The following is a 14,805-nucleotide window of genomic DNA, read 5'->3' on the forward strand; positions in this document are numbered from 1 at the left end:
GGGATCTGGGGTGGAGGGTGCTGCACGCAGCGTCCCCTGCAACCGCAGATTGTGGTGGTTCACGGACTCCCAGCCCAACTGCTTGTTCTGTGGTGCTGTGGAGTCCGTGGACCACGTCTATATTGGGTGTGGGCGTTTGCACTCCCTTTTTGATTTCCTCAAAAACCTCCTCCTCTGACTTTGGCTGCACTTCAGTCCCACGCTCCTGATCTTCGGGCACGCAGTACGGAGGAGGGAGGGCAGGTCTGAGGACCTCCTTGTGGGTCTGCTCCTGGGCCTGGCCAAACTGGCCATAAACAGGTCCAGGCAGCGGGCCGTGGAGGGAGTCGTTAGGGCCGATTGTCTGCCCCTCTTCCGCGGTTACGTTAGAGCCCGGGTGTCTCTGGAAAAGAAGCACGCGGTGTCCACCAACACCCTCGTGATTTTCTGGGAGAGGTGGGCAGCGCAGGGAGTGGAGTATATTATTTCCCCCTCCTACTCTAACTTGATTTAACCCCTGCCCTCCCCTTCACTGTTTGATCACGCAGCATTGGCCCTTTGATGTGAAGGGCAGTGCTTGTCACTGGCCACTCGGGTGTTTCCTTTCATCCTGGTGGACCTTGTGTCTTTCACTGTGTCTCACACCTGCACACACACACACACACAGCATGGGTGCTGGGGGAAAATATAACCACTGAAAGAAGAAAAACAAGAAAAAAAAATTAACCATGAGATTTAGAGTCTCTGTTTAGGGGACTGACTCTGCGCTCGCTGAAAAAGAAAAAAATCTGTAACCATGGGATTAACCATCTGTAACCATCTGTATGGGGGTAAAAAGAAGAGGAAAAAATATATAACCAGGAGATTTCGAGTCTCCTCGTTTTAGGGCACTGACTCTGTGCTGGCTGGTGCTACAGTCAGTGTGTGAAAGAAAAAAAAGATTTGTTGTCTTTCACTGTGTCCTACACCCACACACACACTACATGGATTCTGGGGAAAATATAAGCACTGCCGCTGTTAGGCGGTAGTGTGGGGGTAATTAAAAAAATGGGGGATTCAGCAGGAAAAAAATACATAAGCAGCAGATTAGAGTCTTGGTTGAGGACAGACTCTGAGCTGGCTGGCCACAGTTATTGCACTGTATACTCATAATTAAAGGGCGTCTTGGTGACAGGAACTGGCTTCTGTGCAGTGATATCAGTTGTGCAGATGGAGTTTGATAAAAAGTGTGAGGTATTGTTTCTTTTACCAAAATGCAAAGGCAAGATTTGTACAATTAAAAGTAGAGCCTTGGTTAGTGTTGTCAAACAGACCTAGGGGTTTAGGTACATAATTCTTTGAAGTTGATATCACATATCGTGAATAAGGAGGCATTTAGCACACTTGCCTTCATTGCTCAGACCTTTGAATATAGGCGTTGGGACATTAAGCTGAGGTTGTACAAGATATTGGTGAAGTCTCTTCTGGAGTACTGTGTCTTCCTGTTTATAGAAAAGTTATTAAAAAGTTGGAGATGGTTCAGAAGAGTTTTATCAGGATGTTGCTGGGAATGGAGAGTTTGAGGTATATAAATAGACTGGAAAGGCTGGGACCTTTTTCATAGGAGGTCGAGAGGTGACCTTCGAGTTTTAGAAAATCATGATGGTGTATAGATAAATCAGGTGTCTTTTCCCTAGGGTGGGGGATTTCAAGACTGGGGATGTGTTTTTAAGATGAGGAGAGCAATTTTAAAAAAGATATGAGGCAATCTTTTTACAGTGGTTTGTGTGTGGAATGAACTTTTAGAGGAAGTGGTAGATGTGGCTGCAGTTAATAATATTTAAAAGACATTAAGATGAGTACATGAATAGAGAGGTTTAGAGGGATATGGGCTGAATTCAGGCAAATGGGACTAGTTTAGTTTGGGATTATGGTTGGCATGGACTGATTGTACCAAAGTGTCTGTTGCCATCCTATATGACTCTACAACCATGTCTCTGTATTAGCTGTCAAGTCAAATTAATTTGTTTCTATTTATGGTGTCAACTCATCTATCTTACAAATACTGCATGTATTCAGATAAAAAGCCTTAAACTTTGACTTTTTACCATTTATTCACTCTTGTTCTAAGTCCTGCTGCACTATTCTGTTTATATTCCCTGCCCCTTCCTACGCACTTTATTATTGCTCACCTCTTCACTACCCTATACCTCTGTTCTGTTTTTCTCTAACTTTTTTGGAACTTTCCTTCAACTGAACCTTCCCCTCCACTAATTAGCTGAAAACCCTATCTACAATACTAGTCAGAGCAGGACACCGGTCCCGGCAAAAATCAAACGATGTCCATCCCAACAGAACAGCTCTCTCTACCTAGTACTGGTGCTAGTGCCCCATGAATCAGAATCCATTTCCCCTGCATTCATTGAATCATGCATTTACCTCCCTAACCCTATTTACCCTAAACCAATGCAAGTGGGAGGGTTCAGGTAGTAATCCTAGATTATAACTTTGTTCTGTTTTTTTAAATTTAGCCTTGAACTGCTCAGCAGAACCTTTGCGGATTACTACAACTGGATTTTTCTTCAGACTCCAAATTTCTCTCCAGTCTGGAAAATGTCCTTAACACAGCCTATAGGACTCTGTCTTTGTCTTTGCTCAGAGAGCAGTATCTATTCACCTAACTGTACTATCCCCTAATACTGCTGCCTTTCTGTTTCCTCTGCTCTACATTTGAATTGGTGCTCTGTCCTTTGGTGCTTTGGTCAATTCACTCAAATTCCCTGCCATGTACGTCCTTATCCACATCAAGGCCGAGAACCTCACCCTATTAGAGAAGGCCACTGACTTCACATGAACAGACACATTATGGTTCAGGTACAGATAGAATACAAGACAATGTTAAATTCTGGATCCTATTTCCTGCCTTGTCTCTGACCATGGAATCAATTTGATGTAATTTATCTAAGGGGTATGTCTGCTTCCTGAAAGACAACATAGGTAACTCTTGCCCCCTCCATGACGTGCTGTAGTGTCTGAAACTTGGATTCCAGCTCATAATCTCTGATCTGATGTTCCTTGAGCTGCCTGCACTTGCTGCAGATGGAGTCACTATCGATTGAACTAGCAACCACGAGATCCCACATACCACAGCTGCACTGCATCACCTGCCCAGCCACCTCTATTCCATATAAATAATTAATTTGTGTGGTAACTATTTTAAAAGTGAGTTTCTTAGCTGTACTGTTCTTCTACAATAACATTTTCTTTGGTCAAGAGACACAGTAAAAATATCCAATTACCTGCCTGTTTTCTGGTGACATTGCACTTTGGCTCTTACGGGTAGAAACAGGTTGAAGGAGCTATCTGGTTTTTATCTCATGTTGCTGCTCTATTCACACAGGTAACCTATCACAGTGTGCTTCCATTGTGATGCTGACTTACAGCTCACTCCTAATCTCTATTCAAATGTCAGTTTTTGTTTTCTAAAGTTACATCCTACTTGTGACCACATAATTTAAAATGTGCATCTTTCAACACTCAGAAGTGGATTATTTTTGCACAGCCTCTGTACTGTGCAGGCTGAGGGGAGTATGGATTGTAAGCTTTAACCTTCCAGGTTGCTGAGGACTTAATCTGTAACTTGCCATGGTTGAGATAGTGTCCAGGTAAATACCAGGGAAAGATGGGCAGGAAGCATATCTTGCTGCTGTGACATATCTTAACCATGAGAATTCTGAGTTGGTTTGATTTCCTCAGAATTTATTCTTTAAGGACACATCGTGTTACCTCTACTATTTCAACTCACTGTGGGTTTGACTTGGCATTTCACAGCCTCTGATGTTCTATAGTTCTATATTTTAGCTGTGGTTCAGTGTCCATGGAGATTTCCTCAGGTTATTTGTTCCAGAGTTGATTACTTTTTGTTCTTGTCCTGCTGAAATATAATCTCAAGTTACTTATTAAATGTGATCTTCAGTCAGGTTGTCAGTTTATCTTGGTTACTATGGCTTCCTGCCCAAGGTTAATGGTGATTAACATGACAGGAAATAAAACAGATGCAACACAGGAACTGCTGAACAAAGGAATGAAAGAATACTTCACATGAACAGACGCATTATGGTTCAGGTACAGATAGAATACAAGACACATTTATACCATGATATATGTACAGAGGGAATACAGTATATCAGACTTGATGGGCTGAAGGGCCTTTTTCTGTGCTGTAGATCTCTATGCCACTACATGGATATACCCTATTCCGGGTACAGAGAGAATACAGTTGCCGAGAGAAAACAACATGTTCACAGAATGACAAAGGTAAGAGAGGATATAGCAGATATACAGCAAAGTACAAAGAGAGAGAGAACAAATGGGGGAAATATGCACCATGGCTTGCTGGATGACCTCTGAAAGCTTAAATTAATAACATGGTAGCACAGGAATTATGCTGGCCAAAAAGTAGAAAATTCTCCTCTTTCAAGGACATAAAAGAATCACTTGGTTTTATTGCAATAATTTGGTATCTCTCATTATTTATCTGGTGCTATCATGCCCTTTAATCAACTTTCACTGCACTAATGTGATATCCACTTTCTTAGTTGGAATGGAACCATTGATTTCCATAGAGTCTTGAACTTCCAGATTTACTCTTGTCCTGTTAACCATTCTTAAGCTGCTGTTTTTGAAAGATTTAATCATGCAATATTCACTCCCTTTGATGGCATCATATTGCACCTACAATAATAAGAGTATACCACTCTTCCCTTCATTTAAATACTATCGAGAACCGCAACATGCCGTGAATCTTTTGATATGTTTCCTCCAATTCCACTTTTCACCAGTGACACAACATTTAATTCCAGTTGCCCGGTTTTCACAATTTCCTAATGCCGAGATCATCAATATTACTCATTTGTGAAAATATCTTTCTCCATATCTGTTGTGAAATACCTATGGTCAGGAAATGATGGCATACAGGACAGGTTCCAATGGCAGGGTCAATGGATGACAATTAGTATCAATTATTTACTATATTACTCAAAGTGCTGACATCCCAAACTGTTAAAATAAGAGATATGATCTCAAGCATTGTGTTTCATTCCAGAACAGTAAGAATAAACTGAAGAATCAATGGATCATTCACTACGTTGAACTACCTACTCCACTACTGTCTCCATTGTTCTCCTGGCTGGATTCCCATTCCCATTTTCCCTAACCAAGACATTTCGCTTCTTTTGAAACAAACAAAACAAGGATTTACCATCCAGGAAAAAGCAGCCCACTTGCTTGGCACCACATGCACAAACATCCACACCATTCACCACTGACACTCAGTAGCAGCAGTAAAGACTTAAAAGATTTTTCATAAATAACCATTCTTTACCTTGAGATTGTTGCCAATGTAGAGCGGCTGAAGTTGATACTGCAAATCATGTGTCTGTGATAAAGTATTTGTTCTGAGTAAATAAACATTGCGTAAATGTTGTGCCCTGTTCAAAATCAGTCAGTGATCAGAAATCTTTCCAACAAACAGTGTTAAGCTCTTAGCCCTCGTTTTTACCTCCATCAACCATTCCATTCCATACTCTTGAAGAATTTAAAAAAAGCAGGACAAATCCAATCCAGCCAATTACTCAGCCCATCAGTCTACTCTCGATCATCAGTAAGGTGATGGAGAGTGTCATTGGTTGTACTATCAAACAGCAAATGCTCAGAGACACCCAGTTTGGGTTCCACTAGAGCCATTCAGCACTGACCTACAGTAACAGCCACACATTCTGTGTACAATATGCACATGCAGAAATTCAAAGACCCTTAAACAGCACCTTCCAAACCCATGACCATTTCCATCTAGAAGGACAAGGGCAACAGATACATGAGAACACCACCACTTGCAAGTTCCCCTCCAAGCCACTTACCATCCTGACTTAGAAATATGTTGCCGTTGTTTCACTGTCACTGGGTCAAAATCCTGGAATCCCTTCCCTAAGGGCATTGTGGGTCAACCCACAGCAAATTGATGCAATGGTTCAAGAAGGCAGCTCACCATCACCTTCTGAAAGGCAACTAGGGATGGGTAATAAATGCTGGCCAGCCAATGATGCCCATGTCCCATGAGTGAATTAAAAGTAAAGGTGGACAAATGATTATGACTCCACCCAGTTGAACCCTGCCACATCATCATCACCATCATCGACAATCACTCACTAATGTGTGAGTGGCTGATGAGGCCAATCCGAGAGCCACATCTCTGACCACACATTTGGCAGGTGTTTCCAGGAAGTGGGAATATGGGAATGCTGTTGCACATCAGTAGGCATGCTGTCCTTGACAGAAGATAGATCCAGTTTCAGTGGCAAGGAAATCTCAACAACTGGGGAAACTCCCCTGCTGTTGTCTTCATCAGCTGTATCAGCCATTGATATCATATGAAATCTTCAGCATGGATCGCTGTTGAGGACTTGTTTTGGATTGCACTTTGGCGCCTCCCCTCTGACAGGAGTCAAGAACACCCAATGGCATCAATCCAGGATCACTCGATCCCTTCCATTATCTGGTGGTAGATCACCAGATCACAATGAGTCAGTAACACAGTCAGCAACAGATTAGAATGGCAAATCAACATCAGGGTTTGACTTTTCTTATTTCTCTTTTGCAGGATTTGAGTATCGGTGGCAAAGCCAGTATTTATTGCCTGTCCCTGAATGTCCTTGAACTGAATGGCTTGCTAGACCAGAGGGCAGTTATGTTCAACCACAATTCTGTGGATCTCGGATTACATATGGCTGGACCCGGCAAGGATGGCAGATTTCCTTCTCATAAAATATATTAGCAAAACAGACCAGACTTTACAACAAACCCCTTCCTAGTTATCACTACTGCTGCTTGTTTTTATTTAAATTCATGTATTTATGTATTAGCCAAATTTAAATTCATCAGCTGCTCGGTAGGATTTGAGTCTATGTTTCTGAATGACTGGTCCAGTAACATAGATGCTATAAATCATTCCATAAATTCCTAGCAATTTGCAGCACATAACACCGTTCAGCTCTCTGTGCCTTAACTCTGAACAAACGAGCCAGTTGGTTTCATGCATTACCTCAACTAATCCCACTCTTTCTACTCTTCAAAGATGCTAACAATGTACAGTAGAGTACTAAGTTAACCACCATAATCCATGACAACTATTTCTACCTGTTATTGCTCAAGTCATAATCAAAATACCTTCAACCAAATGCTGAGTCAGGCCTAATCAAATAGGAAAGCTAATCACAGCACAGTGTATTGGAAATGAACTGGTCATGAACTAACAGCAGCAGAGGAAGTTCAGGGTCCGACCCACAGGTTTAAATGGATTTGGTTTGTCTTAGATTTTGTTCAGCCTGTCTTCCATTCCCAGCATTTTGTTCTTTTACAGGTTTCCAGCAGTTTTCTATCTTTAACTACCCAGGCTATTCAACTCAATTATTGAATTATTTATTGTCACATGTATTCAATGTAAAATACAGTGAAAAGTCTATACCATCACCACGCATCGATGCCATTCACATTACCTTAAAATAAAATAAAAATAAAGGAAGACAATTTAAAGAGAGTCCAACTTCGGTCAATGTCCAAAAGAATTCGTACATTCTATCTATATTATCAGTCAACTCAAAACCCCAATTCAACTGTCTCTTTACTTTGTGCTGATTGAGAAATACAGAAATATTTCACAATGTCATTGAGAGGAGGAGGGAATGATTTGTGTTTTCATGCTTCCATGGCCAGTCACCCTATTTCTCTATTGATTTGATCAGATGTTTGTAATGTGTATATCCCCTCTTTGGTCACATCAGACTTTCAGAGTCTAGTGATCCCTTTAGCTGCAGCAACATCTCACATTGTGTTCTCAGCAACTCAGCCTACGAGAATCCTGGAAAATGATTACCAAATATTTCCTCCTTGCTTTACTTTCTCAGCTGTATTTTTGCAAATACGTTTCGACAGGTAAGTCAGTCAAATATACAAATTTTTAATGAACTTTCCTTTTTTCTCATTAATCTCTCTTCCCAGTTCTCTCCAGGAGATGTTGAGTCCATACTGGGTTTGACCCCAGGAATAGGATGGACATATCACCAAATTGACCCACTGTGTTCAAGTTTAGATGGTGAATACCAGGCTGCAGGCATACAGACTGCATCATAGCTATGTTGCATTCTGACAGGAATATTTGTACAGTACTGACTAGTTAGAGATAAAGTGTGGGATTCCTGTGATCCAGGTTACTCAGGCTCCTACTGTCACTTTGTCTGGGAAGAGCTAATCCAAGTACATTCTCAGGGTGGCAATTGTCACCTTGTTGGTTTGCAAGGCTCACGGGCTGGCTATTCAGACCAGCTAATTCATCAGTGTTTGTAAATGCAAATAATTAAGTATTGTTAAGTGGAGTTTAAAAACAGAGTGGTTATGCTGCAGTTGTATAGGATACTGGTGAGGCCACACCTGCAGAACTGCATGCAGTTTTGGTATCCTTACTTGAGAAAGGATGTACTGGCACTCGACAGGTTGACCAGGTTGATTCAGTAGTTGAGAGAGTTGGCTTATGAAGAGAGATTGAGTAGCCTGGGACTATATTCATTAGAATTTAGAAGAATGAGGGGGGACCTTATAGAAACATATAAAGTGATGAAAGGAACAGATAAGATGGAAGCAGAGAGGTTGTTTCCGCTGGTGAGTTAAACCAGAACTAGGCGGGGGCATAGTCTCAAAATAAGGGGAAACAGATTTAGGACTGAGCTGAGGAGGAACTTCTTCAATTCCCTGCCCAGTGAAGTAGTTGTGGCTACCTCATTGAATGTTTTTAAGGCAAAGATGGATAGAGTTTTGAACAGTAAAGGAATGAAGCTTTATGGTGAGTGGACAGTAAATGGAGCTGAGTCCATGATAAAGGTCAGCCATGATCTTATTCAATGGTGGAGCAGGCTTGAGGGACCATTTGGCCTAATCCTGCTTCTATTTCTTATGTTCTTATGTCAATGCATTATGTTTTTTATTGGCTTGTGAAGAATATATTCCTTCTGTTTTATAACTTCAACCTGCATAAGATTCACTTTTAACATATGATCAGGAAAAAGCTGTTTAGCTCCTGCAGTGTGTTCTGTCACACAATGAGATCATGGCTGATCTCTGTCTCAATTCTAGATACCAACTTTGTCACATATCTCTTAATACCTTTAGTTTTAAAATTAACCATTGATCTAGCATGATCTATTGCCTGCAGAACAGAGTTCCAAACTTCTCCCACTGTATACATGTAGAAGTATTTTTTAGCTTGACTCATGAAAAGTCTGGCCTTAACCAGTGGACTTTGTCCCCTAGCCCTAGACTCCCTAATCAGCAGAAGCAATTTATTGCTATTTAATCTTCGTGTTCCTGTAAATATTGTGAAAACTTTTAACCTTGTAAATTCAAGGGAGCAAAACCTCAATTTGTGTAATGTCTTTCTGTAATTTAACCTTTGTAGTCCACCCACCATTCTAGTAAATCTACACTGCATTTCCCCCAAGCCAATACATATTCTTCCTGCTGACCTGAGGAGATATGCTCTGACCATCTGAGACCTCATAAGGAGAACAAATCTTCCAACTATCTAAGGAACTATGTTATGCTGTACTTGCACACTGGGAAGGACAATCATAGAATCCCCATAGTGTGGAAGCAGGCTATTTGGCCCATTGAGTCCACACCAACCCTCCAAAGAGTATCCCACCCAGGTCCACACTGCTACCCTATTCCTGTAACCCTGCATTTCTGCTGGCTAATCCGCCTAACCTGCACAATCTAAAAATGTGCAGGTTAGGTGAATTGACCGTGTTAAATTGCCCATTGTGTTAGGTGAAGGGGTAAATGTAGGGGAATGGGTCTGGGTGGGTGGCGCTTCGGCGAGTTGGTGTGGACTTGTTGGGCCAAAGGGCCTGTTTCCACACTGTAAGTAATCTAAAAAAAAAATCTTTGGACTGTAGGATGAAACTAGAGCACCTAGAGGAAGCCCACATAGAGGTGAGGAGAACATGCAAACTCCACACAGACAGTTATCCAGGGCTGGAATTGAATCTCCGTCCTTGGCACTGTGAGGTAGCAGTGCTAACCACCATGCCACCCTTGCAGATTGATTATGCAGGTAGACCAGGAGTAGTCCTTTGCACATATGATTCAGAATCAGATATATCTATGTAGTTTCTGGCTGTTCTGTTGCAGTATATTAAATTATATTATGTTCTGTAATATTTTATTGTAACTAATGAAATATATACTTAGCTCAGAAAACATACAACTAAGGTTCTCAAGACTCGAGGAATGAGAGCATTATTCCATCGAGAAAAATTGAGTGGACTAGACTTATATGCCCTAAATTTTAGAAGAATGTAAGAAACAAATGCATTAAATAGTACTTTTAATGACTACTTAATGTCTTTAAGTGCTTTAGTAAAATACTTTTGATGTGTCATCACTATTATAATGTAGGAAATGTAACAGCCAATACATGACCGCAATCATCCATAAATAACAATATGACAAAGATGAGATTATCTGTTTTAGTGATGCTAAATGTAGGCTCGAACAACAGAGAATTCTTCCACTCTGATTCAAATAACCACCATGGGTTCTTATACATTCATCTAACCTGGCAGATAAAACCTTGGTTTTGTGTTCCATCTGAAAGATCACATCACAGACAGTGCAACACTCCTTCAGTGTTGTACTGGAGTGTTGGCCTTGACTTTTGTGCTTGAGCTTTGGATTGGGACTCTTACCAAGAGGCTTATGATTCAGATGAGAGTGTGTTACCAAGTGAGCTGCAGCTGAAAGAGCCTGATCTCATTGAACGACATAAAATGTTTGAAAGAGTTTGGTGCTGGGAGGATATTCCTGCAAATGGAGGGTTCTGTATCTAACAGTCATGGTCTCAGGACAAAAAGGTAGCCATCTAAGACTAAAATGAGAAGATTTTTCATGATCCAAATTGTTGGAATTTGGAATTTTTTTACTGCAGACATATGAAGATTTCCAGTTATTGAATTTATTCAAGTTAGAGATCAATGGATTATTGAATACCAAGAGAATTTGGTGATAGTGCAGTGAAGAGTAGAAAAAGTGGACCAATTATTATGTTATTGCTCAAGGGTCAAATGGCCTGCTTCTACTCCTATTGTTTATGTTCTAATGTAAATATCCTTTTGAAACTATCCTCTTTTAACAAGTTTAAGTGGTGATCTTGCTGGTTGGGAAGTTTGGTTCTGGAACTGCATAACAATGCATTGCACTGTTGAACAGCCCTCTCATTTTGCTTCACTGATCACAAACATTATCTGAAATGCAGAAGAACTCCTTGAAAGGTCACTGCATCCATATGACATTTATTGGTAAATGTTAAAATCAAGCAAAAAGGTCAAAGTGAGCACATTTTCTGCTGTTTGCAAATTTATTTTCGCAATGAAAGGACTTGAAAATACAAATGACACTCAACAGCAATCCCAGCAGGATGTAGATGGTTGGAATGGGAAAGAGTTTTGCAGTTGCAGGATGCTGGCCTATTGACTTCTTCAGAAACCTCCTGGGCTGTTGAAACCTGACTGCAATAAGGAGAGCTGGAGTGAGAGGGAGGTAGCAACACAGAGGTAGAGAAAGGTTTAAAACAGATGCAAAGAAACCAAAGCCAGACAAAAGGAAAAGAAATCAATGACAAACATGGTCTCCTCCATTTTCTTCTGATTTTATTTTTAAAATGGTAAATCTGAATAGAGCAGCTTGTAGGTTTTGAATGATTTGTCTTGTTTTCATGAACAGCAGAATTAGGAGCAGGAGTAGGCCATTCAGTTCCTTGCATCTGCTCTACCATTCAAAAAGATCATGGCTGAATCATTGCATCATCTCCACTTTCCTGTTCTATCCCACACTCCTCAGTTCCCTTAGCGTCTTAAAACCTACTAGACATGGTCTTGAATATATTCAACAATAAAATCACTTGGGTAGGGAATCTGGAAGACCCATAACACTCTGGATGAAAAGGGTTCTTCTCAACCAAGAATGACATGGTTAACCCCTTCTCTCCACTTCAGATTCACAGCACAAATGAGCTCTTACTGGAAATTTGATGAAAATAAGACCATAAGAAAAAGGAACAGGAACAGGAGTAGGCTGATTGTGGCTGATCTGATCCTCCTCACAACCCACTTTCCTGCAATTTCACTGTAATCCGAAAGATCAACTGGCTTTAGTTAGAATTCCAGTCCAAACATCTGGATACTTAGAGATTTCAGCTCTATTGGTATAACTGTAAGCTCAGGGATGTCCTGATGATCCCATCTGAGGTGAACCATCAGGAGGTTGTCCGGTGTAGAGTAGTCAGACTTATCAGGATGGGCAGACATTTGCAATTCCTTATGCAGCAACTTTCCATGGAGGGGAGAAGGGTAGCAGTTGAAAACTAAAACCAGAGGATTTAACATATGCAGAGCTGCTGGTGTCTGAAAAGCTGATTGAGAATGCAGGTTAACTTTTATTCCTACCACTTGTTGGACTGCAAATTGTATGGAATAATAGAGTAAGCATAGGTGCTGAGGCTAAGAGTTTGTGTTCAACTGGCAGCATTTTCACTTTTACATTTGAAGGTTGTGAATATAACCCTCCTCCAAGGCCTGAGCACAAAACAAAGACAGAAATTGCTAGAGAAACTCAGCAACTCTGGCAGATCTATGGAGAGAAGGCAGAATCAGTGTTTCAGCTCCAATGACTCTTCTTCAGAACAACACATAACTCTGGCTGATACTGCAGTGTGGTCCCAGATGTTGCATCATTGCAAGTGTCATCTTTGGATAAGCTTTGAAGCTGATAGTGATGCTGAGTGAAGCAATGCCAGGTTTGAATGTTTGCAGAAAGAGTGTAGTAAGGCATGAGTTTGGTCACAGGGGGCTTGAACCTGCAACGTCAAGGGATGAATGTTTTGGTGAAAGCTGAAGTTCCTTGGCTGGGACTGACAGCAGGAACTGAGTCCACTGTAGCTGGTGGCAGAACCCTGGGGTGGTATTCTGTAGGCAGCAGCCAATTAACTGGTTAGTATTAGGGCCATGGGTCCAACTGAAGATGATGACCCAGTTCCTGATGTGAATAAAATGGCTGAGTAGAAAGTGAGATGTCCCTTACTTGGACTTTTAAGTCAAAAGTGTGATAAATAGAGAGTTGGTGTGTGATGGGGTTGGGGTGGGAGTGGTATTGTTCGGGTTAGTTTATGTTGTTGGTGGTGTTGGGCATTAGTATGCAGAACATCAGGCTGGTGCCTAATTCACTGTCTTTGTGGACTGGGCAATTTATTGTATGACAACCCCTGCCACTGCTCATGAAGTTGTTTGAGCTCTCTATACCCTGTTTCTCTTTCAGGGAAGACATTATCCAGAATCTATTTGGCCCTTTGTGTAGAGGAGAACCATTTGGTAGTCGAATGAAAAGAGGCTGTTGTATTAAACAAGATACAGTTTATTGTATGATAGTAACTAAGTACAAGTTACACTGATGTGATAGACATTGTTGTTAGACAATGAGGAAATCGCAGAACGTAGGTCTTACTCCTTTAAGATCCTAAGCCTTTCTACCACAAAGTCAATATGACATTGTCGTACTGAGTAATTCATAAGGCATTCCTCAGCATTAACCCTTTCAAACCCTGACACCCTTCTACATCACAGTTGGATGGAGGAGATTTGACTGTTTTGGTAAGTTTGATTGAATGCTAATTGATTGAAAATTCAATGTTGTTCAACATTCTTCTTAAGATTAGATTTTTCTTAGTAGCTATTGCTGAGCTCTGTGGATTAAATGTATGAAGTGGAGTCCATGTTATTCACCAGGGTTGTTCCATGAATGCGTGTGATGTGAAGGATCATTCTTTGTTAATTCCATTTTTATTTCTCTCATTTGGAAATGATATGAAATGTTGCGATGGGGATCATGAAAGGATATTAAGAAAGTACATTGAAAAGAATAAAAATACATTGAAATAAAATTCACAGTGGATTTCTCCCTCTCTCTTTAGCATGTGGCAGACCACCAGAGGTCAACAATGCGAATATTGTGAATGGGAAAAAGGTGTACGAATCTGGAGAAGAGGCAGCATATTCTTGCCGGTCTGGGTACATAGGGCATGGTTTCAATAAATTGATTTGTCCAAGGAACGGAGTTTGGGAAAGACCCACAATCAAGTGTGTGCGTAAGTGGATGAACAAATTCTTGGCAATGCAGCTAAACGTTTAATTTTAACTCCAACTCTCAACTTTGAATGCAATCATTTCAGATCATAACATCAGTTCCCATTTTTTTCTGACAGCAGTTCTTGGTAATGGCTTGAACTCCAATGTAATTTGCAATCTCATGCCCCAGCATGCCAGTCAATCATTATCATGAAGCCAGGGGACCAAACCCGGTTCAATGGAGAGTGCAGGAGGGCATACCAGGAGCAGCACCAAGCATACCTGAAAATGAGGTGTCAATTTGGTGAAGCCACCAAAACGGACTACTGGCATGCCAAACAGCACAAACAGTGAGTGATAGACAGAGCTAAAACAACAACAGTTTAAAAGGGAGAAGAGCAGACAAAGGAAGCACATGGTGAGGACAGTGCAGGAGAGAGAGAGAGAGAACCTGCACAGTTACCGCCTTTGCTGTTTTTGAGTTTGTGTATTGCTGGACATCGCAGTGCATCTGGGAAAATTAACAAACAGTGAAATTCACAACTAATCTTGGAGGAACTGTTGGGTGAAGTTCACAGCACAGAATCAGATAAGTTAATAATTGTTTTAACTCTGTCCAAGA

General features: G+C 41.0%; 1 protein-coding gene across 1 annotated transcript in view; it reads left to right on the plus strand.

Annotated features, from left to right (window-relative positions):
- The first annotated feature begins 7,748 nt into the window (after window positions 1-7,748).
- LOC122562283 (beta-2-glycoprotein 1-like) overlaps window positions 7,749-14,805 on the plus strand; it is a 41,624-nt gene continuing 34,567 nt past the window's right edge. Inside the window, exons 1-2 of the mRNA XM_043715085.1 lie at window positions 7,749-7,947; window positions 14,030-14,203. Of these exons, the coding sequence (XP_043571020.1) occupies window positions 7,881-7,947; window positions 14,030-14,203 (241 nt within the window). The 5' untranslated portion in view covers window positions 7,749-7,880. The remainder of the gene's footprint in view (window positions 7,948-14,029; window positions 14,204-14,805) is intronic.

The sequence above is a fragment of the Chiloscyllium plagiosum genome, chromosome 24 (genome assembly GCF_004010195.1).
Source record: "Chiloscyllium plagiosum isolate BGI_BamShark_2017 chromosome 24, ASM401019v2, whole genome shotgun sequence".
Lineage (NCBI taxonomy): Eukaryota > Metazoa > Chordata > Chondrichthyes > Orectolobiformes > Hemiscylliidae > Chiloscyllium > Chiloscyllium plagiosum.